At 38.9% G+C, this 26,411-nt stretch overlaps 1 protein-coding gene across 1 annotated transcript in view; it reads right to left on the bottom strand.

The window, feature by feature from the left end:
- LOC121892024 (pseudouridine 5'-phosphatase) overlaps positions 1-25,753 on the bottom strand; it is a 41,687-nt gene extending 15,934 nt beyond the window's left edge. Inside the window, exons 1-3 of the mRNA XM_042404787.1 lie at positions 25,490-25,753; positions 24,450-24,668; positions 21,749-21,978 (exon numbers count right to left, since the gene is read on the bottom strand). Coding sequence (XP_042260721.1) covers positions 21,749-21,978; positions 24,450-24,668; positions 25,490-25,559 — 519 coding nt within the window. The 5' untranslated portion in view covers positions 25,560-25,753. The remainder of the gene's footprint in view (positions 1-21,748; positions 21,979-24,449; positions 24,669-25,489) is intronic.
- Positions 25,754-26,411: the final 658 nt, after the last annotated feature.

A 26,411-nucleotide genomic window follows, 5' to 3' on the forward strand; every position in this document is an offset into this window, starting at 1 on the left:
AATGAGTTGAAGAGCCATTTAAATGAAACCCAAACTTAATCTAATGTTGAACCAGTCAACATTTCAAGATTCCAGACTACTGAAAAAAATATGGTAACTTCTGTGGAATATGTTCACCCAGTTGTACACAAGGTTAGGGGTTTCATCACCAAGAAACCTCAAATCTTCTACATGTATTGTCTTATAATGCAATGGTATGCCTTCACTTTAATTTATCTTGAAATGTGCATATGCCTCAAATTCTGAAACAAAATTCAACAGGAAACTATGAAGCTGTAAATAATGTACATTTTTAAAGGTTTTTTTTTTCCCTTTATTTGACAGTAGAATGTGCAGAGACAGGAAACGGGGGTAGACTAAGGGGTAATGTATACAACAGAGGTCTGCGTCGGAGAACAAACAGCGGATGTTGCGGTTATGTGGTACGCCTCTTAACTTAGACCAAAAAACAACCACTTTTAAGATCAGACTACACAATTAAGTGACTTGAAAAAATACATTGCCAAGTCTGTCCTCAGGCTTTGCGTAATGAATAAAAACAACAAAAATAAAGGTGAAAACCAACTCCATACATGCAATTACATGCAATTAACATGTACTGAAGTAGCATATCACATGACATGGTTAAGCAACATTTGAGTAAATAATAATAATAATAATAAACAATACTTCCTCTCATGTCTTGCTCTTTCATCTGTTTCATTCTGCAGATGTCTCTCCTTTTTCACTCTGCATTGAGTGTTTTGTGATGGTTATTTGGGGTGCTTTAACTGTCTCCCTCATGCTTCTATGCACCTTTATTCTGCCTCCTGGCTACCACAGTTGGAGTAAAATTGAGCGTCCTGGTACTGGCTCAGTTATAAAATCCAAACGCACCATGGAGCATCTCTCCTACCAGCTGCTGACAGCACTGTCAGCTGGAGAGTCGATCACCCTTGACGATAGAGGCGGAGATGGTAGAGATGCTGTTATGTGTCTGTTTAAACAGGAGTTAAGCTGACCTAACTGCATGTGATACCGGAGCTGAGAGCTCAGAGCAGGAAATACAATTGCTCTGCTTCCATCATCTCACGCTGATTCATTTTGAAAGAGCAATGGCCAATGGGGAAACTCCAACACAGCTGGCTGACCAATGGCATAACCTCATCGCATCACTCACATCACTCATGAACAACCACGGCTACAGTCCATGGCCAATCATAGCAAAAGTCTAACACCATACACATGAAGAGCTAATCCGAAGACAAGAATGGCATTTTAAAGGAACTGACTATGGACTCAATGTTCCCTTTTGAATACTAATTTTTTTCCCAAAGGAGAACACATAATATGAGACTTACAGAGTAGATCAGTATACTGCGGAAAAAATACCACTTTTCAATATAGTACTACATTGCTGGAATTGATGGAATAAACAGCGTTCTTTCAAATGAAGGAGGAAGAGATATACAGATTGTTGTAGACTCATACACAGTTGTAACTGTAGGAAGGTGTACAGTATGTAAATGTGACTAATCAAAGTTTCAGAGTTTCTTTCCAGGGGTGCCAGCTGGTCTCCTGAATTCACTCCCCTCTGGGTGGAACTATGAGGAGGTCGCTGGCCACTCTCTTCAAAACATGCCATGGAAGATTTACAACCTGTCCTCAGGCTTACACCTAAAAACATGCAAGATTCATCAGAGCCAACTGAATCTGGATTCACTGTGTGCCCGAGTCAGCGCTGCTGAATGAAACAAGACAAAGGGAAGGTGGGGTGAAGCCAGTGCTGAAAACTGTGTGTGTGTATGGCGTGCACTGATACTCACACGCACCTTTGCTATTGTCTCAAACATAATTGGCCCACTAACACACACACACACACACACACACACAAACACAGTCAAACCCTTTAGAGGAGTGTGTTGTGGCGAGATGACAGGAGCCGATGCCTGTGTGCTGTGATTTGGAGAGGATCCAAGCCTTGTTTGGCTGCAGACAGCGCTGCTGGCTGTGGACAGCAGTTCAATAAGGATGCCTCTACAATGAACGGCTACCCATGAGAGGAACCTGACTGAGCGGTGTCCTGCTACATTTCAGCTGGGTCACAATCGGAAAGATCATCTCTTTATAAAAAAAAAAGAGCAGACATGGTGTTTTACACTGAGGGGTCACATGGCGCTGTGATGTTTATTTACTCCACAGCTGTTTTATGTACAGAGATGAATCAACTTCCTAATGAAAAGCAGACAATCACAGTTTTATAGTGATGAAAGCTCAACCTATGTAAGTATGTCCCTGTGTAAACTCACATCATTTTTCAGCACTGTAAAATGGCAGTCACTCCACAAAGCGACATTTGCTCATCTACACAAACAGGAAGGTCAAGTAACTACTCACAGGGTGACTCGTAGCTGGTGAGCTAACAGCGAACTCGCCAACCGGCTCGGCTGGAAGCTGCCAGAGTTTCTCTTTGTTTCCTCTCTACTGTTCGGTGGGGGTTCTTCTCTTGAATGAAGTGTGAGAAAGCTTGGGGTGGTCACCACATGCTACTTAGTGCTACAGATGGGTGAGCTCAAGCCAGGGACCTGTGTTCTTGCTTAACACACACACACACACACACCCTTTTTGGCCCCCACAATTCTAAAATGAATCTGGCGCCCCTGCGCAAAATGGACTCTAAACTTTAAATATTTGATGTTCCTAGTTTTTCTACCAGAGAATTACTGACTGTTATGTTCATCTAAGCTAACTGAGGCCTATATTCATACACTAGAGACCAGTTAACCTGCTGCTAATACTTTTTATGATCTGTTGTGTAAATTTGGAGTAGAAATGACCTGCTTGCATATTGTTAGTAGGTATGCTAGACATTATTTCTTAATCCATTTATCAATCCACATTTATTAGAGCAATATAAGACTATAAGAATAAGAATAAATATAATATAAGAGCAGTTGTAATAATTTACTGAATTTGCAATTTTGAGTTCAGCAGCAGTACAATTGACAGCTCTGTTAATGGCCTTATTGAAAATAATTTATGTTGGCTTAATGGTGGATAATAATGATACCGAGTAATTGACTATGATGAATATTGACTTACTGGAAATAGAGTTTTATTGTAATTGTTTCCTGAACCACATCCATATGTATAAAGTCCTGCTCCTGTTTAAATGTAAATGTAAAGGTGACACAGCAAGAGTGAACTTTGAATTAATCTTCACCTACTCATCATCCTTCGTTATTTCCGTACTGGGTCATGTCTGAATGGAAATGTAATGATATCCCTGATAAGATATATCTTAATCTCACAAGGGGTGAAATATAGATTCTGTTATTTAATTAATTTTACTTTTATTTATTTTTGTTTATGTCAATGTTGTTGACAATCTTTGTTATACATGTATAATTTGGGTGTATGTAACAAGAGATAAAAGGCATGGAGAAAGAGAAAGTGCCACATTGAGATTTTTATATGCTGTTCAAAATATGATGACAAATGAATGTATATTTATTCATATTGATAATTTTTAAAAATCATGCTGCAGATGGACACTAATGGTGTAATGTTCTATTGAGACTGGTCTGGTGGATCAGCATTGCAGCACTGACAAAAACAACTTCTAGAACAAAAGCTTTTCCTATGAAACTAAAAGATCTGGTCTGGCCGAATTGCTGCTTGTTGTTCAACTTAGCAACTTTGTCAGCATGTGACACTGAGGTGAAGCCAATGTGTCAACTTCATGTCTGTCAGCCTGATAACTTAACCTGGCTGTGGAATGAATCTGTCCCGGCGAAGATGCACACTAGAAAAAAACATTAATAAGTCATCTCTGTACGGTAACCTCCAATGATGTTGTATTATCTGGAAATGAATGTGTATGAATAACAATGACACCAATACTAATTGTGAAATGAAAAGAAGGGAGCCCTTCAAGCAACTATCAACACAAGTTGGATACCTTTGTTGTAACTTTTGCCTTTTGGCTGTGGTTGAGATCATTTTTTCTTTGTAAGCTCTGCAAGCCAATTTAGTAGTTCCATATTTAGCTCTTGGCGTCAAGTCTGTTAACCAGTTAAGGTGGACTGGGATTCAGTTCAAGAAGCGGTGGATTGTTTGATGCAGCTGCCATGTTTTCATCTTTTTGACATCAGCACATAAACACCCAGTGGAGATGACATTGGATTGGAATTGCAGCTGGCAGGTAACATTTGAGGAAAATATGGAACATTTCGGTTCTGAATAAAATGATTTAACAATGTATACATTATAGTGCACCACAGTGACCCCAACTACCTAAATCTGATCCCAGCTCACTGCTGGGACATGTTAGGATGCTCAGTATATTTAACATCTGACGTCAAGTTCAAGATTTGTTATACCTTTCAAACACAAAAATGACAACGTTGGGCTCAATTGTCTGGCTAAAGCAGCTTTATTCAAGCCAATTCAATGATTCGATGATCATGATTGAGCCGTGGCCATCACACACGGCGATCACAACACCTCCCTTATCCATCTCCAATCCTGTTTGTTTTGCTGTGTGACTTCAACCGTCAAACACGCTCCATCGCACAACCTTAAAACACTGGAACCACAGAGTTCATCAAGGAGTAACCCAATGAACTGCAAATGAGCACACAAAGAGCAGACAGGTGTTTCATCAGATCAATATCAGGATGATCATGTGATGTGAGATGAGGATGAATTAGGGATGTTCTGAATACAGCCCCACCATCCCGATCCACGTCTTTTAACATCGACTGCTTCTGTGAGAACCACTGTGTGACCACGGTTAAGGTTCAACAGCATGGAAGATGAATCGATTAATTGCTATTAATAGTTTACTTGATTATAAATATATTAGTCTATTATGCATAAGAGGAGGATGTGCAGTTTAACTGTCAGAAAATGTACTGTAAATTTGCTGAAACACTGGTTGTGACATTACTTTAGGCAGAGTTACAGGTGTGTTTGCTGAACATCCGTAAGGGCCACACAAATTGTAAAAAAAAAACGCTCCTCCCTGCTGTCCAAGGAAGAAAAAAGTGTGCAGCACAATGGAGTTGTTGTCTGGCGGCTGTCCAGTTTAGCTAAATGAGGCTCATGCTTATGCTAAACTAGCATCTTCAACCAAAGCGGCGAGCAGCTGCTCAGTTAACACAGACTGAGAGCTGAGTATCAGACGGCAGAGAGCTCCACTGTAGCTCTGGTGCTAACAGTCGGGACAAGCAGGACTTCAAATACACATGCTTCCATTTGTTCCAGATGAGCAGCTGTTTCCTGCAGCTGGACTAGCACTAGCTACAGTGAACAATGCACATCACTCAAATCATGTAAAGAAGGTATGCATATTATTTTATATGAAACCAGTCAGACTGAATCTGTTCTTTATATTTGTAATGTTCTCTGATTTTGCTGTGAACACAGGTCACATCAGTGGTTAAAAAACGGTTCTGTAATGGAAAAACATACACAGTTGAACTGGCAACGATTAATTGACTATTGATTGTTAATGTGGCAGGCTATCAATTAATGAAATTGCTTAAAGATCCCCTCCAAACATGTATTAAAATGTATAAAAAATACTCTGCTTGGAACAATAATGTGTGTCTGATATGGTTTTTCCCACAAAAAAGTATAATTACCACATTAAAATCCATAATATGGCATCGACTTCTTTTCCCTCATTAAAAATTCCAGAATCTATAAATATGTAAATATATTTCATCTCAGAAGTTTAACTGCTGGATACAAGATGTCTCCTAATGCACTGTAAAGTCCATTCTCAGTTTATGTGCACTGGAGGCTTCAGGTTTCCACATCACACTTGTGGAAGCTAAATATTGGACCAGGATTGGCTCCAAACTAGTTGTGATATCACAAATCATGCTCATAGGCTCCGCCCCTTAAAATCTTCAGTGACCACAGAGAAACTTTCCACTTTCAGCAAATGGCTGTTAAAACAGCCTTCTAATGTCAAACTCTGCATATACGTACATCATTCTGCAAATCCTAATTTACTGTTGAATGTGTTGAAAGAATCCATTTATGAAAAGAACACATTTTGCTAATAAAACATCTTTACTCAAGTATAGAATGTCTATGTATTTTTACAATATACAATAACATATTACAGGCCTCAGTGAAACCCAAGGACATTGCTGCTTTTGTTCCCAACAGAGGTATGAAATGAAGACATATAATGAAACAGTGGCAATAAAGTATGACTGTTATTACAGCTGAGATGCATGGTTGATTCATACTATAAAATTTTAACAAGGCGACGCGCCCACGCATGTGTCAAACACACATATATGAACACACTACAGGACTAAGGAAAATAGTATGTGCATTATGTGTGCGTTCGTGTCCTGTGAGCAGTGGCAAGTGAATAAGCGACAGTGACAGATTGCCCACCACATCTTCTAAATGATCCTGCAGCCCGGGGCAGCTCGAGCGAGGGATGTGTAACATTTCATCATCTCTGTTGTGGAGAGCAGAAATAAAGCCAGTGTTGATGATAGACGGACTCTTATAATGGAGGACAAGAACAGGAAGTGTATATGTATATATGTGTGTGTGAGCAACATATCTCAAAGGTCAAACAAATGGTTCAAGGTCGATTCTGAGGCCTTTGCCTCCACAAGGCCAAGCTGTAATGACTGGCTGGATAAACAACACATACGTTATAACAAGCTTTTAAAATACAACACATTGTTAAAGATGAAACCAGTGGTTTCTAACCTTTTTGGCTTTTGACATCTTACAAAAAGCAGTGTGTAGTCGGGGTCACATTTCACATGTCTATGAGTTGTTAACAGCTCCACCAAATAGTGATTTTTCCCTCCAAACTTCTCACATGATTTCATTTCAATAAATGTTCAAATGATCCAATATTTCACCAAAAATCAAAGATTAGAGAAAAAGTCCAAAAACTGAAAGCAGATGTGCTTAAATTATAGTCCACTACATCTCACGTATAATGTACATGAATTGTACTACTAATAGATGACAATTATTATTAATAGATCAATAGTTTGGACGCAAGTACACTTTAGTGTGCTGTAGCTGTAGCTAACCCTTTTTTTCACTAGAGTATTCTCTGTTTCAGTGGTGTTGAAGTGTACAGTTTGGAAATACTGAAACATTTTATTCTAGCTACACTATTATGCTAATAGTTTTTAATACAATTACTGAAAATATATTAGAGCAGTAATATATATTACACAGTAGTGTATTTATTAGAAGTACATTATACTTTAATTTTAAATCAAGTGTGGTAAAAATATACTATTTAGTAGGGATGTCATGATACCAGAAATTTAGTAGTAGATACCAATACCAGTATAATTACACGATTCTCGATACTCAATTCGATACCACGGTTAAAAACACAGCAATAAATCCCATGTACTTCAACATACACTCCTTTTATTAAAAACATGTTAACATTACAAAAAACATGTGAACAGTGGCATGTAGCCTTCAAGTATTTAAAAGAAACAATATTGAGACAAGACGTGAAAAAATATGGAAATAATAAATAGGCCTATTTATAATGATAAAAAGAAACAATTATTAACATTACAAAAAAAGCTTCTGATATGGTTGGCTGTGTATGTGTTTGCTGACTGCTCTTGTCTCTCCTGGTGGACACCCTCCTCTCTGATACTATGAAAGGAAAACTATGAGATTTCAGTTATCAGCTCAATGACTGTAAGAAAACAGCAGAGGCTGCACACACATATGTACTAACACACACATACACACACCTCTATATATTCAGAATGCAAGCAGTAGTTTGAATTTACTGACATGGTGACAGACCATTAGTCCGGAAATATTTACTTAAAACGCTAATATAATATATTTAGATGACAGATGATGTAGCCTACTTCTAGGAGCTATGGTTATATTACGTTAGCATAAACACGGTAGCCTTTAGGGTTTAGCCATTGCAAACGTTGTATGTAAATATAGTTGACTACACAGCAGTGCCAGCTGTCTCAAACAAAAGTAATGGTAATTTCAGGATAACAAGGATAACACCTTGGATAACACTTTTGAATTGAAACTCACTCACCTTCAATTCATTGAATCAATCTGGATATCTGTCTTTGAAGTACTTCGCTAAGTTGGAAGCGTTTCCTCCTTTTGTCTGAAAAGTTCGATGCCACTGTTTGCATACTGGTTTTTGTGAATTTATTATTAATACCTGATGATCCACCTTGAACGCAAAGTACTTCCATACATGACTCTTACTGTTTTTCTTTTCAACGAGTCGAGACAGAGCTATCGCTGCTGCTGTACTTGTCGCCATCTTCCACCTGTTGTTGTTCCGTGTAGGTAGGTGTTCAACAGCAGACTGGAACACTTTTAGGCATATATGCTGCCTCCATCAGGTCCAGAAGAATTGCAGCAGAATTATGGCATCGACTTGGTACTGAAGCATTTGTTCTCGTGACATCCCTACTATTTAGTATGTCATAATAACATCATATTAATATACTTTCAGTCTGTGAAAGTGTACTTTAACTATACTATCATGCTAATAGTGGTTTACACTTACTGAAAATATACTAGAATAGTATGTGACAGCAATTATCTTAAAAGTGCACTTTAAATATTTAACTCAAATTTGACTAAAAATATATTTCACAGTAGTGTATTAATGCGTCGGTATTTGATGCCCTGGGAATTCGTTAGCTTAACTTAGCATAAAGAGTGTAAGCATGGGGAAAAGGCTAGGCTTGCTCTGTCCAAAGATCATAAATACACCTACAAGTACCTCTGAAGCTCACTAATGAACACATGTCTTGTCTGTTTAATCTGTGCATAAACAGAAATGGAAAAAAATAAAACAAAATTGTAGTTTTAGAGGACATTGTGTGCTGGAACTATTTCAAACAGTTTATCCATCCAATCAGCACTTCTGTCCTTGACTACAGAGCAGATCAGCGCCAGATATGATGGGTGAGCACAGGTTCTAGTATAGCTGTCTGTACAGAAAGAATTATTCCTCACTAGGCTCCAGGGAGTCACTGCACTCAGGAGTTGTTTGCCAAGAAATAGTTCCAGTGAGAGGTATTGATTTTCTCATCTAAGTCTCTGAAAGAAAGCGAATAAACAGATTTCACAAAATGTTTAACTCTCGCTTTAATTCTTTTTTTTTTTTTTTGGAGTATTCCTTCCATGGTGCACTAAGCGACATTGAAACTGCTTTTCCAAACAGACACAGATTAGATGTTTAAAGTCCTTATTCATAGTTCATACACATTTTGAGCGATACATTTCCATGACTTTAAACCAATTTCCATGATTGAACCTACTGTAAACTTGAATGAAAAGTACATATAATATGAAATATCCAAATTAACCACAATTATTCCAAAGTACATTTATATTCAGTATGGCTGAGCAATAATTTAATATTATATGAGTTTTATACTATAAACTTTCAGTGGAAGCATATTGTGATAAACCTCTGCTGCAAAAAACTGATTATTCAAAGCCTTTTTTTAAAAAAAAAATTAAGGATGCATGATATTATCAGCTTGTCATCGGTATCAGCCGATAAAAGCTCTAAAATGAAATATCGGCATCGGCAATTTCTACCGCTTATAAGAGGCCGATTTGTGGCCTTCTCCTCCGCTGCCTGACTGTACTTCCCTCCACAGATTGTTTCACCCTGATGGTCCCAGTGCTTCCTCCACAGGCTCCACTTCACTCAAGCTGCCCGTCAGACCCTCTGCTTCTTCCCACTTTAACTTGACAAACCTGAGCTCAGTGCTCTGGTTGTATCCACACGCAGAAGCGGGGCTAACGTTAGCTGGGAGGCTAGCAGAGGCTAGTTGGCTGTGCTTCCCTACGGCCATGCTGCAGCTAACGCTCCGCTAGCCTCTCAGCTAACGTTAGCTGGGAGGCTAGCAGAAGCTAGTTGGCTGTGCTTCCCTACAGCCATGCTGCAGCTAACGCTCCGCTAGCTTCTCAGCTAACGTTAGCTTCGGCTCTCCACGTGGATCCAACCAGCGCACCAAGCCCCGGTTTGTTATTCAGGTTAAAGTAGTAAGAAGCAGAGGGTCTGAGTTAAAGAAGGAGTTTCTTTTGAATTGACCAGCCATGTATACTCCTCTGTGCTTTCACATTGTGGAAGACAATAGTATTATGGTCTAATGTATTTGAAGGTGGTTTGTATGTATTCTTGAATGGAATCAGGACATATATTAGTGCAGGATTGTGGAAATGATCAGTATTATTATAGTTCATTACTTTTGTTTATTACTTTGCTCTAATAAAAATTACTCTTGGAATTACGTAGAGTTAAATGTTTTTTGTAGTCTAGAGTAGACTTGTATGACTAAGTTTAAAAGGTTCTCTGTGAAACCGGTGAGAAAGAAACACAGGCTGACGTGTTTACTGAGTGACACAGTGCATTCACAACAGAAGCGGCTATTACTGAGCACGTTTTCATTAGGAGATAACTTACCGTTATGCTCAGTGTAAAGAGATTGCAACTCACCCAAAGAAAATCCTGTGGACAGCCCATGGACTTAATCAAAAAAAATCACCATTGAGCCAAAATGAGTGTCTGCAAATCTTATAGCCGCCCTGCCTCCCTTTGCTTTGCTTGTGATCTGAGGAGGACCCTGCAGCAAGCTTAACCCACACATTTGAAGTCTGTGGTGATAAAGTATCCAGCTAGGAAAATACAAACAGGGAGGAAGGATGGAGCAGTGTATCCAGATGCAAGTTGAGCAAGTCATACGCAACACTAGATAAGAGGAGAGTTGCAGAGTGTGGGCTAAGTGGTTTTAAATCAACTCGGCCATCACTGCACTTTAAACCATTCATCCAACCATAATATTTTGTTAGAGTTTATTCCAAAAGCTTACCATCTTGAATATTTTAGAGTAGAAAAAAAACACTAAGTGAGCCTCTCAGCCTGAGCACCGTTTGAAAACTCTTGGGATTGTTTTTGATTATTTTATGGAAACCTTTCAAGGCATCCTTTATAACACTCACAGCTTCTCCATCATAACAGATGCATCTGTTCTATCACTGACCCTGGCCATGTGGCACAATCAAGCATCGAACTGGAGAACAATAATATGGTTAAAGTGATAAATGAATAGTGTGAAGTCCACACACACTGCAGCTTGGAAATAGTGAGTGTTTTTCCCCTACTTTGGATCAGAATGCTGATTCTTTATTATGTGAATCCTTGTAAACCCCTGATGGTTTCTGAGGGATGAAAGCCAATAAAAGTATGGAGGTGGGGCAGGTTCTGAATCATAGTTGCCGTATTGTTGCAGCATCATTATCTGCACATCCAAAGCTCCCGTGGCCGAAAGGGAATTCACCGACTCTATCCAGTCTGTGTGGGAACCTCTTCTTACTCTCTCTCATTTCCCATTGTTTGAAGGAATAACAATGTTATTATAATTGCATGTTAAATTCATTACATTATAGTCAAATGAGCGTGTAATAATATATGTTTTTGTTAACCTTTAGTGGTGGCTCTTTAAGGTTCACTGATTAATGTTTAGAATCTACTGCCTTATAATCACCTGAAACAAATTCAACACTATTTTGACAGAACTGCATTGGCTAGTACACAGTCCAGTTTAATTAGACAAGATCTAATAAAAAGAAGTACATGGTAAAATGTTTTTTACTTACTGCTTTTGTAATGTATGATGTGAATGATGTGATATTGACTAATTATCTCGCAAGCTGAAGACAAATTTCTACTTTTGTGCAACACAGGTGGACAATAAAGTTGTTTTGATTTGATTTCACACCCCTGATTCTGCCATCAGAAAAGGGGTTTCAGACAATGTTAGATGTTCTGACATGCACTTCATTTGAAGCATATTGAGGGCTTTAGAAGTGCTGATTTCATTCTTTGCTTCTTATGAAAGCCAGGCTTATCAAACATGATGAAGTCCCAGACAATGAACAACGCAGTGTGCACAACCAGAGCTTTCCTTCAATGGGGGCTTCGAAACTAAAGTGACTGCCATATCAGATGGGTTAGATGTGAAGCCTAGAATCCTGGAAACTTCCAGGAGAGGGAGATATTGGTTGGCATCCAAGGCAGACTTATTGAACAAGAGTGATGAAGTTCCAAGCCACTACTGATTCAGATACCCACTTGTACTCCAGAGGGGATCATGACAGAGAGGTGAGTAGGAGCACTGCCAAGATTCCAATGTGTCCAGCAAGGACCATAGATGCCAAGAGGCACTCAAATCTAGATCAGTGCCATCAAGAACCACCACCTTGAAGTGGAGAATGTGGAGAACACTTTGGTGGATCTTTGAACTCGTTTCCTCATACTCCTGCAGGGTCTCTGCCATGATCTGTGTCCGGCAGGACCACAGATGCTGAGAGGCGGGTAGGAGCGACCCCAAGGCTCAAGTGCAACCGATGAGGACCACAGATACTAAGCGGAACTCATATCCACACCAGTACCACCAAAAAACTACCACCATGGAGGAGCAAATGTGGAGGACACTTTGCCAGCTCTTTTTCTATCTTATCCTGCTGTGGGGATCATAGCAGATAAGGAATGCCAAGGCCTCAGTTAGTAAAGCAAGGACAACTGAGACTGAAATCCACTAGGATCCAGACCAGCACAACCAAAAAACCATAGCCTTTGGTGATCATCATGGCTGAGTAGACTAAACAACCCAATGAATATACACAGACATGTAGGAATGCATGAGTATGTGCAAGTGCAATGTAGGGATGATCAATGAGCACTTAAGCATATAAAAAGTGACCTCAACCACTTACCTACAGTACATCTTATATTTTCACATGAAAACCTTAATTTGCTGATTTGCATTTGAAACCTATGGGCTGGTGTGCATTTGATGAAGGTTGGGGGTGAATATAGTGAGCTTTGTCACAGCAGTAATGGGCCAATTTAATGTTCAGATAGAAAAGTTCATGTCTTAATTGTACCTGATTTGAATATCTGGATTATGAAGCCTTCCCCAGGTGTAATGCCTTGTATGATTAATGACAGTGGAAGAACTAGTTCTCTCTGCCTCTCTCTCTCCCTCCATATCGGTGTGAGCATGAACTAGCTCGCTTTCATGTTTCATTAATCTTATTCAGGCTGCCGAGCACACCTTTGGTAAAATCTCCTGTCTCAACAGTGTTACTCTGGAGTTGTGAAAAATGTCTCTGCTCTCCATGGAAAAGAGAGCAGTGCTTTTTCTTTCACTTTTGGTCAGCTCAGACAGGGGGCCTGACACCACATTATTCCCCTGTGAGGCCACTCAACTTCACTGTTCACAGTGAGGGACGTGGGGCTTTCTCTGCTCTGCCCCTGGCATTTTGCGTATCACATTAAATCATATCTTGTAATATATTTGCTTTGCTGCAGGGGAAATTTTCATTAAATCCTCCTAAACAGGAAACATTACAGTTTTCTGGCTTTCTATGACGCATCATGTCAACAGTCACGTACATGTAATTTGCGCCTTGCATTTTGTTTTAATAACCCTTGATATCTGTCTGTCAACAATGATTGAATAAGGGATATATGCTATGCAGTATTACCATACAAAATAAAATAAAAAACTTTTTTTTGAGAAAACCAGTTGTCTTTAACTTTTTTAACCCATGAAGCTTTGCATATTACATACATTAAAGGCACATTACTTCCAGCACTGGTACTGAACGTTGGCATTGGACATAAATTATGAAGAGTATGTCCAATATGGACATAATTCCTCAGGAAATTGGGCTGACTCCCCAGCATCAGTGCACATCGAATCTCCAGAAAGCAAGTCATTTTATCAAAATTCTTACATACTCCCTGGTTTGACACATCCATCCAACAGTACCTCAAGGTCTTCTATTTGTATGATGATGTGTATCATGATACACATCAAATGACTTACACTGCCAGTGTGTATTGCACTTAAAGGATATCGCTGACGATTTTCTATATTTTAGGCATCATCAACAAATCTCATGTGGAGAGCCAAACCAACAATAAACCAATCCTACTTACAAGTATTGTATGTGTATCCAAAGCCTGACATATCACATTCCTCTGTACTGTAGACCTGCGTTGTTGTCCAAAAACTAGTAAAAACACATGAAGGAGTGACACAGCTGCTCTGGATGACATGTCCCATCACCACAAAGAGTTTAGGCACGGTATTATGTTTAGAAACAGCTCCAAAGACAAATAACAGCAGTCATGTTTTGAGTCTCCAAAGAGTAGTTCCATGTAAAACAGCACACGCTTGGGAATACAGTTCCATTTACAGAGCTTCGCTTGCCTATTGTGCTACATATCACGACCTCTTGACATTGTAATGCATCGTACATTTTAGAGTATAGCACTTGAAAATCCTTTTATTACTAAGTGTCGTTCTGTCTGTGCAAACTCAAAATGTGTTACATGCATCTGTCTTTCTGCCTTTTCCTTGCACCTCTTAGTGACTAAAACAAGCTAGTGTTTTTTTTTTTTTTCCCTCAGAGTTAAGATTAGGGCAGGAAGAGCTGACAATTGGATGTGTTATTACCATAGGCCTGCTCATTCTGTTTACCTCCTCCTCTCCACCCTCCTCCCTCTAGCTTTGCCTCTGCCCGCTCTCCTTCTCTCTCTCCCTCTGTCTCATGTCTCTGCCGCTCACCCCCCCCTCCTGCTCCTCTTCTCCTCTGTCACGGAGTGGGAGCCAGGGAGTGACGCATCATCATTCGTTATTCCACTGAACACTCTGTCGATTCCCCCTCTGAGCTGCAGTTTCATATCTCATCAAGAAAAATGCCAGCCGTAACCGCGGCTGGCTCCAGATTAAAAAATCAGGTGCGCCATGCCACAGGCAGACCTATTTGCAGCAAAAAGCCTTTAAAGTGAGAAGAGAGGAGAGGAGTTAGCAAGAATATATCTATTGGATGCCTCAAATTTCCCTGTTAAATTAGGCCGTAAATGTCCAAATGCAGTATGAGGAAAATATCATCATTGCTCACTTTCTGAATAATTTCTTTTTGACTGCACCGTGTTTTTTTACATTATCCATTTACATACGCACGGTTTTACAGTTAAAAGCTGATATATAATCACTTTTTACTAAGGTTGAGGTTTATACAATCAGTGTTAGCAAACCTGCTGAATGATGAACATTTGATGTTACTATATAGATGTTGGGAAAGAAACTGTTTGCAGCTGCCATTTCCAATAAAACTGGTATTACTTAAAGACAGGAGACTGATCCTCAGCCCTGGAGTCCTGACTGAACTGTGTCTACAGCACTGAGACCTATCTAATAATAAATACTCATGCTTCGATCACATATTACCTGATAGAAGTAATCATCTCATTCATTTAACACTTTATTTCTGACAGCTATCTGTATTAATACAACATTATATACTGATGCATTTGAGAATTTTGGCTCACTTCATTCAATTAAAAAAGGGTTTGTAGATAAAAAGTGGACAAAAATGTTATCCAGCCCTAACCTTACCACAGTGGAAACTGTTTATAGTTCACATCCGTCCAGGTCAAATTGATCACTATAAGCGGATGATTATTATAAATGATTTTTTTTACTTTTTCTTTATTTCTCATTTAGATTACCATTGACATTTGTATGTTTATTACATGAATATGAAGTAATGAAGTTGGCAGCTTCACTATTTACTGAATTTTATTGACTGTTTCCAAACACAGTGCACCTGTTTCAAACATTTGCCTCACTGCTGCGTCTCGCTGCAGTTTCGCTACTGACGGCTTCCCAACTCATTTTGAAAAAGACGAGAGAAAGAGAGAGCGTGCCCGAGCCAGCTAAGAGAGAGAGAGCGAGCAGTGGTAGTGAGATAACCGGAATAAAATGTTACTTTCTGATTGGCTCACAGCGGTTACAAATAAACACACCCACACCCTTACATGAAAACATGGGAAAAAAATGTAATTACGGTAATTCTATTTTTTTTGTACCTTTTGATTATTACAAACCAGGTGTCGGTGGCAACTTTCCTGCCATGCGTTCGAATCAGCAGAGCTAATGCAACAGACTCATTCTTCATTCGCTTGTGTGTGAAGCGGCTTATCTTTTCAAAGCTTATTCTTATTGGCTTTTTAATTGCAAAGCTTTTATTGCACGTACAGTAACTGTCTCTCCTGCGCTGCGCTGTGTGTGCTGAGCCCTGCCACTACCCTGAGCTCAAATGAAACAAGCGCACGTAAATTTGGAAAATAACATAAATAAACAGTCATGCTATATCCTCTCATCTCCATTGCGCCCTTGTATTTCAGCGAGGGCTCCTTGTGTGTGTGTGTGCTGCACACACAGCGGAGCGGAGGACAGTGAACCAGGTGAAGTACTCGAGTTGACAATAACTACACCCCTTACATTACTGTAAGTGCAATAAAAGCTTCACAAGTAAAAAGCCAATGAGTAATTTATTAATGTTATCCGCACAAAAGAACAACACACTTGCAATTACCACTTATCGCCATACGGTGCCGCCAAAGAGAATGAAACAGAGATCTTGGAGATTGTCACTTTAAGCTATACAGCATCTTTAAACATGCAACCTTCATGTGAATAACTAACTGACTCTGTACCTGTTTGATTTTCTCTGGCCCTCTGATTAGGCTTCCTGGTGTCAATTTGGAAATCAGCATACGTTACAGACTACAATTCCAATTGCCAATGTATTATACCTTTCTAGAACCGACTGACATGTCCTCCATAGAGGAGGCAGAGTTGGAAGACTCAAGTGAGGCTTTGTCCACATAACTCAGGAACCATGAGGCATAGCAACACAACATTTGCACAGTGTGTTCCTTGGACGATGCCGACTCAACTGATATAGGCCATGCCTATTTGCGCCTAGAAACATTTTCTGCCATTTTGAATTTTTTGGTAAACATATTTTTTGCTTCCGTTGGCAAATATTTAAACTAATCTTCACCAAACTTGGTACACACCATATTTAGATGACCCTTGATAAAACCTATGAGTTCGTTTTTGGGTATTACTTACCATTTGTCCAAAATTTTGAAGGCATGGCTTGATGCACTTAACATAAGGGCCATAACTCTTCAATGCTAAAATTGACCAGATTTGGGAATGATGCCACACATACACATACATACAGCCACACTGCACTAATGTGTAACATTTGATACAATTCTACCCACAGGGGGCGCTACTATAATATTATAATGTATTTCTACATTTCTCTTGTCTTCAATAAAATGACTCTTGGTACAGAAGTTCTCCATGAGAATGTGCACAACACAATGAAGCATGACACCAACAGCCCCACCTTGTGGCCATTAGTGACACACAACTATACTACTTATTAACTACCTTATCTCTTAAATGAAATATTCCATGCTAACCAAATTTAGCAAAGTTGTACAGATGGGGATGCTGAACAAGTCTGCAGCATTTGATACAGTTCCACCTGTAGGTGGCGCTACAAGATTTAAAAAAAAAATTGCTGCAGATTTCTGCATTTTTGGCTTTGTGATTTATTTCAGCTGTCAGCATTCACACGTATTTTTTGCAGGATGTGAATATTTTCTGTTTTATTTAGCCCTAAAATTAGTATCTTTGGGTTGTGGTTGGGAAGAAAAAGACATTTGAGGACGGTGAGTTTGGGAAACAGTGATCAACATTTTTTACCATTTTCTGATATTTTATAAACCAAACAACTAATCGATTAATTGAGAAAATAATCAACTGATTAATAGATAATAGAAATAATCATTTGGTGCAGCCCTAGTTTTGACTACTTAATTACAATTGGTTCCGAATATAAGACGGGGTTTTTTCCCTGGAAATACGTGAAAAAAGTGGGGTTGTCTTATATTTATTATAAATGTCAAGACTTTTAAATGTCAATATACATTCACAACAACAGATGGTGCCAAAAATCTTTAAAACAAGTGCTCCCTTCCTGACTGAGGCCAGCCACCGTCCCTCACAAAACTAGCCTACAGCACAGGGGGGCCTAAAAGATGGAGAGACACAGTAATCGTCTTCAACAAAGTGAAAAGTAGGCCAAGTTAACCAACAACTGAGTAACAGTATAATAACAAGTGTTGCCATCATCTCGACTACTTCCCTGTCTTTCCTCTGCTACGCTGAGCTCCATGTGTGAGTGGAGCGCTCAGCCCCCGCCTGCGGTGAAACAGAGAGGAGAGAAACTCCAGCGTAACCACAAATGACAGCGAAATGCAGTGGAGAGCCTCACACTGAGCTGAAATGAAACGAGTGCACATAAATTAGGTAAAAAAACATAAATAAACGTAGTTTCTACTGTGTTTTGCTGTCATTTATGATTGCTCTGTGTTTCTCTCCCCTCCTCTGTGTCACCCTCCACACACACATAGAGCTCAGCGAAGCAGAGGAGAGACTGTGATCCAGGTGAAGTACTCCAGTTGACGACAACTACGCTTCAAGTTGTAAATCTTTTTCCATAAATGAGTCTTGAAAAAAAGGGGGGGGGTTCGTCTTATATTCGGGTCAATATTGTACTTTGCAAAATAAATGTGAGGATCCAAACAAAACATTAAGCTTGCTTTATTTATTATTTAGCTTATACTCACAGCATTGTCAACATTTTTCAGTCTGGTTTCACTTTTAATTGTTACCATACACTCACATGAAAAGCTTCATGGTAAAAAAGTGTTTTTTGCTCCTGATTTCTCAGGCAACACTTTCCTTCAGGCTGCATACAAATCTCACCTCCCACCCAGCCATGGTCTAGATATACACATGTGATCAGTGGGGCAAAAACATTACCTCTGCCAACTACAGCTTAGTGGTCTTAGTGGAAAAATAACTCACCAAATAATTAATGAATGAGTTATAGATGACGATGTGTATCATATGCAGTATATTCCTAAAAACACATGAATTTTACATGAATAAGAAACTGAATGAAATTGTATTAACAAAAACAAGCATGTCATTAAATTACATATTCAATTAAGAAGTTGTGCACCAAAGAATGATCAACAGCAGATTTGTTCAAATTAGCATAACGCTAACATTTGTTTCATGTGGTCTACAGTGTGAGTGTTTTCATGGAAGTAGGTCAGGACTCACACTGTTATTTGGTTCTTTTAGTGAGATATTTGGCAGCTATTTTAGACTGACTCAACACTGCGCAAGGCTTCCACAGTGAAAATATATCTTAAACAGCCTATGAACCCTGAAAGCTCACCACTTTTGATTAAAGTGCCACAGTAGAAGTGCGCGTCTGTCAGTGCAGAGTGGCTGACATCAGGCTCTGCCTGCATTACTGCAAATGGAACACATTAGCTGCAAATAAAAAGCCATTGGCTGACATACAGGCAGCTAAATACAACTAGATATAGGACATATTGCTGACTTGTAGTGCTATGTCTCAGCCTTCGGGAAACCTTTTTCAGGTTTTCCAGATGTTTTCCATGGATCGGGTTGGTACTCTCTATCGACTTGTATGGTTGGTAGAGAGCACGGTAATGAGTGTACAGAAAACAGACAGAGAGTGGAGGAAGAGTTTAAAAAGTTAGTCAGTGAGTAATAATGAGGCCGCTGTTGTATGTGAGCTGTAATTTAGGTGGTGAAGCTGGGCAGCAGGTGCAGATGACTGACAGCTTGTTCATCAGAGATCTTCTAACTGTGTTTTTTTCATTGCATAAAGCAAACTGGTGCAAGTTTAAAAAAGAAAATATCCAAAATAATTAAATAAAAAGCACATCCATCAATATTTTTAAGCTACTTTTGGGGAAAAAAAGAGTCACTTATATAATGAGCAGATACAGTATAACAACTGTGGTATCTGGTGGTGAGAGAAATAACCTTGTCAATCAAAACCCCACACCTTGAGAACTGGGAAGACACTACTACCATTTCTAATCTTTATCTATTAAAATGTACCGACAACAATTCATTTTTACAGATTTCTTTGGTAAAATCATTTGTATAGTATTGTTGTGTATTTAATTGTATGTTCAGTTTTGGAGTGTTATACAGATGCAGCCGCCTAGAATTGCCGGCTGGTCCACGACAGGGACCAAACCTGCTTACCTGAATGGAATGAATGGATATATCCGGCTGGCAGCAGCTGGCAGCCAGCTGGGGGCAGCAATTCTGAGTGGCTGGTACTGGAAATAAAATCTGTAAAATCTTTATGTCATATTTTGCTTCTAATGTCATTTGTCTGTTTTTAGGGACAAAACTGTTCACCAGGTGCAACAAAGTGATCTGCTTTGGAGCTACATTCATCACATCCATCCATTCCCTACTCCAGTAGTAGGTAAATAGCAGCTCATGGACCAAATTCGGCTCTCCAGCAAAACTTTTTGGCCCCTGACGACTGTCTGTTTTTTATTAGGCAACAACATCAGAAATTTTAGCCAACCAAATTTTAGCCACAACAATTTATCATTGTAAATTTAATGTCCATACTTTGCGATGAGAATGAAAGACAACTGCGACACGTCCATCGATATCCTCTATTTTGTGTGAATATTGAGTGCGACCGGGTCGGACAAACAAAAATAAATTCTCATTTACAGTTAGTTAACCTCTCCTCTCATCATCAAAACAAACCCCCAAGAAACTGGCAAAACAGGAAGTGAAGGGGTATATGGGAAATGTGGCATTGAGGCCCCCCTCCCGATGAGCCCACTCTGTTATGATTGGGCAGCTTGAGGAAGCTGCCCTTCTGGTCGCTCAGGAGGCTACGACAACAGATCATGAAACAAACTAAAGTAGCAGGTATTCACTACTTTTTCTTGTTCTTTACTTGAAATGTCAGCTTCTCAAATCCATCCATACATGTTCGAGATGGAATCTGATCCAAAATATGAGACTGAAGAAGACAAACAACACATGGAAAAACCTTAGCAACAATCTTAGCAACCAAGACTACGGAAAGGACGGCTGTTTATGAGCATGCGTGATGAGCCGACATCAGCAAGGTAGGAAAAACTGTGGCAAACGAAGCATTCAGAGCAGGTTTTGAAACTTTCACCATATTTTACATCCAACATCATAACAGTATATAAATAATAGATAATCACAAAAAGCATATGTCCCCTTTAAATTTAAGACATTTTAAGACCATTTTAAAACCATGTAGAATGCAATTCAATACCTGTTTCACCATCATACTGCCCATAGCGTGAAAGCATGATGCAAAAACAGTTATTTATTATCATATCACATTTTTCCAGTTGCATATTAACAATAAATCCTAATGATATAATTCATTAAATCAGTGCGAATAAGAAAATGGATGGATAGTTTAAGCGATAAAAAATGATTAATTCATTTAAGTATTTGCTTAAATGGACACTTGTCCATTGCAAGTGGAAGAGCTTCCTGGCTACTGTAGCTTGCAGCAGAGACAGTGTTTACTACGGGTCTGATGATGCTGACTGAAACTCTTCAAAGAGGTTTGAACAGCTTCCTCTGCACACACTCCACTGTCGAAACAATCCCTCCTTACTGGTGTAGAATGTCTCCCGACAGCTCGCAATGAGCTACAAAAACAACTTAACATTACAGCCTACAGAAGGCAAGAGAAACCTCAAAGACTTTTGTAAATTAGATTTAAGACTTTTAACACTTTCTACTACCCGTTCTTGAGGAAACTGAATTCAGTGCTTTTAAAGACTTTTCAAAACCTGCAGATACACTGATTTAAATACCACTACACTTCAAAGAACACTGGGGAAGTGGAGTAACCTGACCTTAAATGTCTTACATCTGTAGTCAGTCGTACTTACAGTCTCTGGGGAGGCTGGAGGCTTGAATCTACTGGCGCAGACCAGGAAGGAGTCAGGTTGGGGTTTGCCGTTCTTCACCTCAGGATCATCTCCCAGGACAATGTGGTCAAACACAGCGAAGAAGGCTTTGTGTTGGCTCGTCTTCAAACTGAAGGTCACACCAGCTGAACTGGTCGCCACCGCGATGGGGATACTGTGTTTCTGCAGGTGGTTTATCAGTTTCTCCACACCTTTAGTACACAACAACATCTGATGTTAGAAAAATATGTCACTTTACGAGGCTAATCCTGACTGCTTTCAATAAAATCCCTGTTATATGGAGCTCCTTCCCGGTCCACAACTTGTTCATATGTTTTTATTTGTATTTTTTTTTATTTTGATAGTTGTGGGAGGATTTTAATCTACAGTTTCAAGAATAACCATCCACAAACCGTCCATAAAACCTGTAATAAAAACTCCCTCAGGGAGGACAGTCCTTTAACTTGTCTGTTAGGTGATGAACATGGACACTGAAACCATCTCTCTGTCCTCTGCAAACTGTTGGCAGTGCTGACCATGCTACCACTTTACTAAACATTATTACTGCATCTAGATACAATGGCTCAATCCTGCAAAGTCCACATTTCTACATGGAATATGTCACAAAGGGCAATTAAGGCTGTTCCATTCCAGGTTCCTCTAAATGCAACCAAAAACTGCAACTTTGCAGAGCCACTGTAAGACTGCTAACCCATGCATCCTGCAATCCTCTGTCCTCAGGAATGAACGCTACACATCCACTAAATGCTTTTAAACCCATGAATAGTGGAGGCAGTATGACAGAATTAAGGAGTAAGGTGAAAAGCAGACTCTGAACAAACCACAGCTCACCACTCTGAGTATTGCCATGTTTAGTTAGAATGTACCACTGGTATTCAACTCTGAAAGCAAGCCTGAGTCAAAGACCACCTCTGCTAACATCATAAAAACCCATTACACCTTTATGAAATTGTCCTTCAATTATTTATTATCCTTCAGGGAAAAAAGAGCAGATGCAATATTTCACACAGGAAATGTAATATATTTAATGAGTATTGTTTCAAGCATCATCTACTAACTAAATACACTAATCATTAAGATGAACTGTGCCAGCATTCAGGTGCTTACTGCCTCTGATAAGCAATTTTCTGCTACAAAGTAATCCACCATAAATGTATTCTTGCAGAGTCTGGTTAAACTTTTTTTGTTGGACAATTCTTTTTTCAGTGGCAACCTCAACATTTTTTCATGCATAGCTGAGCTTAACGGAGTCTTAGAGGGAAATGTAACTACTAATTTTAAAGAAGTCCATTCAACTGTATATAGTCCATTAAAACTAAAAGCTGCAATGATTGGTCAATTAATCGATTAGTTGCCATCTGTTAAATGAATCGATTTGAATCAATCGATACATAATTTTGAGTCATTTTTTTAAGAGGACAACGTCCAAATTCTCTGATTCCAGCTTCTCAAATGTGAATATTTTCTGGTTTCTTTAGTCCTTTATGACAGTAAGTTGTGGACTAAACAAGACATTTGAGGATGTCACCAGTGACTGACAATTTTCACCATTTTATGGACCAAACAACTAATCGATTAATCAAGAAAACAACTGACAGATTAAAGTAGAGATTGTCTGCGGCACCAAAACATCCAGGACTGTGACTGAGCACCCCAGCTCAACATGTGGCTGACGAAGAACATACTTGTATTATTGTAAGATTTTTTCTTTTTCATCTTTCTTTGTACCAGTCAAACTGCAATATTGTTTTTTCATTATTAATTTAATTTAATGAATTAATTTCATTATGAAAAGCTTTCCAAATGGTTTCCTATGACATGTTGTACATTGTCCTATAGTGTGCAGCCAGGAAGGTTTGAACAAGATCCAGACAGCCTAAATACTCAAGTTTTTCTGTTTGTCTGACAAATGTGCACTGTTAATGTACAACAGCACACACCGACCGAACAACTGCTTCTACGCACTATTAGGAAGGAGCCGACAAAATAATGAACATCAACGTAATGGTTCTGCTAAGTCAACCCTGACAAGGTTGTCAAGGTTTTCTTGTCTTTGCTCAGATGCTCTCCATTATAATTCAATGATGACATGACATCATGGGCATCAATGTATGAAATAAATGACTGCTGCGCCTGCTGAATCACCATACTTATACAACACCAATGGACATTTATAAGATGCGTTTTCCTTTCTGAATCTATTTCAAACATGAGAACTTACAGACATGACAGACACTGACAGTATGATCAGTAGACTGACTATGAGTTTAAGTAAAGAAAACACTCAGAAATGAACATGTATATAAAACTAAAACTTTAGTTATCAATTTCTATCCATCACAGTAGAGACACGTTTATTGCTCATTATTTTGGACCTATTACAGAATAATCTATTCATTAATCAGAGAATAATTGTTAGCTGCAGATATTAGAATAAAAATGTTGCAGATGGCGTACACAAATGTCCTGTGCACACACAAAAAATGGCAGAAACAGCACACTCCTACATGTAGAATAAAGAGGACAGCGGCCCACACAAAAGCTATTGATGGGCCACTCATAGCTGACAACAAATCAGTTCAATTTTACTGTTTCATATTTCTGTATTCTTTTGTGTTAGTCCTTAAATATGGCACTGGTAAATGTGGTAAATGAAGCATACCTGGCATGAGTTTAGCAGAGGGAAATATCCTTTCTTGTATTTGTCTGCTTTCAGCGAGGAGTTCCTCTGCTGTCATGGGAAGCTCCAGAGTGTCCCGGATAATTTGGGCAGCATCCAAAGCCTTTTTACCCATCACTGTTGACTTCACATCCCATGTGTACTGCTTTCCAAACCGGTCACATATTTCCTGGAAGGACACAGTGTACAGTCGCTCTGTGTCTGAAATGAGGAAATACAGACAGAAAATGAATAGCTTTCAATTAATTAAGTCATTGTAGCCTGCAAATGAACAGAGGAGACTCAAATAGTTGGCTGTCAACTTAAAAAGTAGCAGTAAATATTACAAGTGCTTCATTCAATATGTCATGATTCTTTAACACCTCAACTAAACTGACGTTTGGAAATTAAACTATCAAGGTTAAACGTTCATTTAGTTATATCCCTGAAGTGCCACTTTCTCTTGTAAAACGAGGTGGCATCCGGCCAAACATCATAAAGAAATAAGGTAATTTTTAGAAACCGGGATTAGCAGTAGACACAAAACCGTTAAACCTGGCTTAATCAACTTTTAAAATGCTCAGTGGAAACATATCGGCAATTCGGCATGTATACATAATCACTAAGGAATTTCAAACTGTGAGTAAAATCGCAACTTTTAGCAGTGGGTCACTGCCGTAACCAGTCTCAACATTAAACATTAATAGAGTAAGTTAACTTCAGATCAACGTCCATCAAGGTAAGCAATACATAGTTTTTTAATGTTTGTAGCACAGACTGGTTTATCAGATACACGCCGAATCTATCCGTAGATTATAATGTTTAATAGACAGTGTTAAATCATGTTGGCAATGCTAAGTCATTTCATCCATATGTAAATAAATCAAACTTCATCTTTTTTCTACGGAGTTTGGCATGCAACCCTTCACCGTGCACGAGCACTGACTCGAAGTGAATGAGTTTCTCTATTGACAAAGCTTTAGCGTAGGTGCACGTGTGTATAATAAAACGACTACATATAAACACAAAGTACGGTTCAAGACCTAATAATAATCCATCCATGTCGAAGATGACATGGCTCACAGGTTTGTAGGAGCTGCTTGACACAGGCATGTTTGACTAATGAGTTTAGTTCCGCGTCGAATAAACCGGAAGCGGAACAAATAAAAACTAACACTGGCATTAAGTCCTGGCTTAAAGCTAATTGTCTAACTCTCTGGTAGTGTTCAATCGAACTTTTTACACACGCTTTATAAAACTGTTGCAATAAAATTAACCGTGAATCCAATATTTTAACTGAAACGGAGCTTCAGTCTGTTCAGGGATACTTTATAATCGTCCTCAGAAGCAAAGGCTACTGGGAAATGAAGTCCACACTGTCGTCCTTTGCCATTTATATTTTTAAACAAGGGTTGAAAAGTTTATTAAATGCCTAATGCAAAACACTCTAACAAAATAATGAAGAATAGATATTATATATTATAAAAACTTCTTAAAAATGAAAAAGAAACACCAACGCCAACACTCTCCCAGTAGTTAGTAAGTTGGATAACATAACACTGCCCTTCAATCAAATTGAAACAACTTTGCAACAGCCTTGTTTAACATATATATGTGTGTGTGTGTGTGTGTGTGTGTGTGTGTGTGTGTGTGTGTGTGTGTGTGTGTGTGTGTGTGTATCAAATGTTTGTATAAGCAATCATGTATTTTTTAGCATTTTATGTGTGTTTTCCTCAGTGATCACTTGACTTTTTACTTAAATATTTTTACAGCACATATCCAGCATTGTATGTCATTTCTTTTTTCACTATGATGTGCTCCAGTGACTTAGAATTACATCTCAAAAGTTAGGGGGCTTCACAAGAAATAAATGACTGTAAAAAAAAAAATAAAAAAAAAGATCCTGTGTGTTTGGGGCTCTGACCATGTGAATGCAATGCCCCTGGATAAGATATATGTGTGTGT

This window comes from Thunnus maccoyii, chromosome 24, assembly GCF_910596095.1.
Source record: "Thunnus maccoyii chromosome 24, fThuMac1.1, whole genome shotgun sequence".
Taxonomy (NCBI): domain Eukaryota; kingdom Metazoa; phylum Chordata; class Actinopteri; order Scombriformes; family Scombridae; genus Thunnus; species Thunnus maccoyii.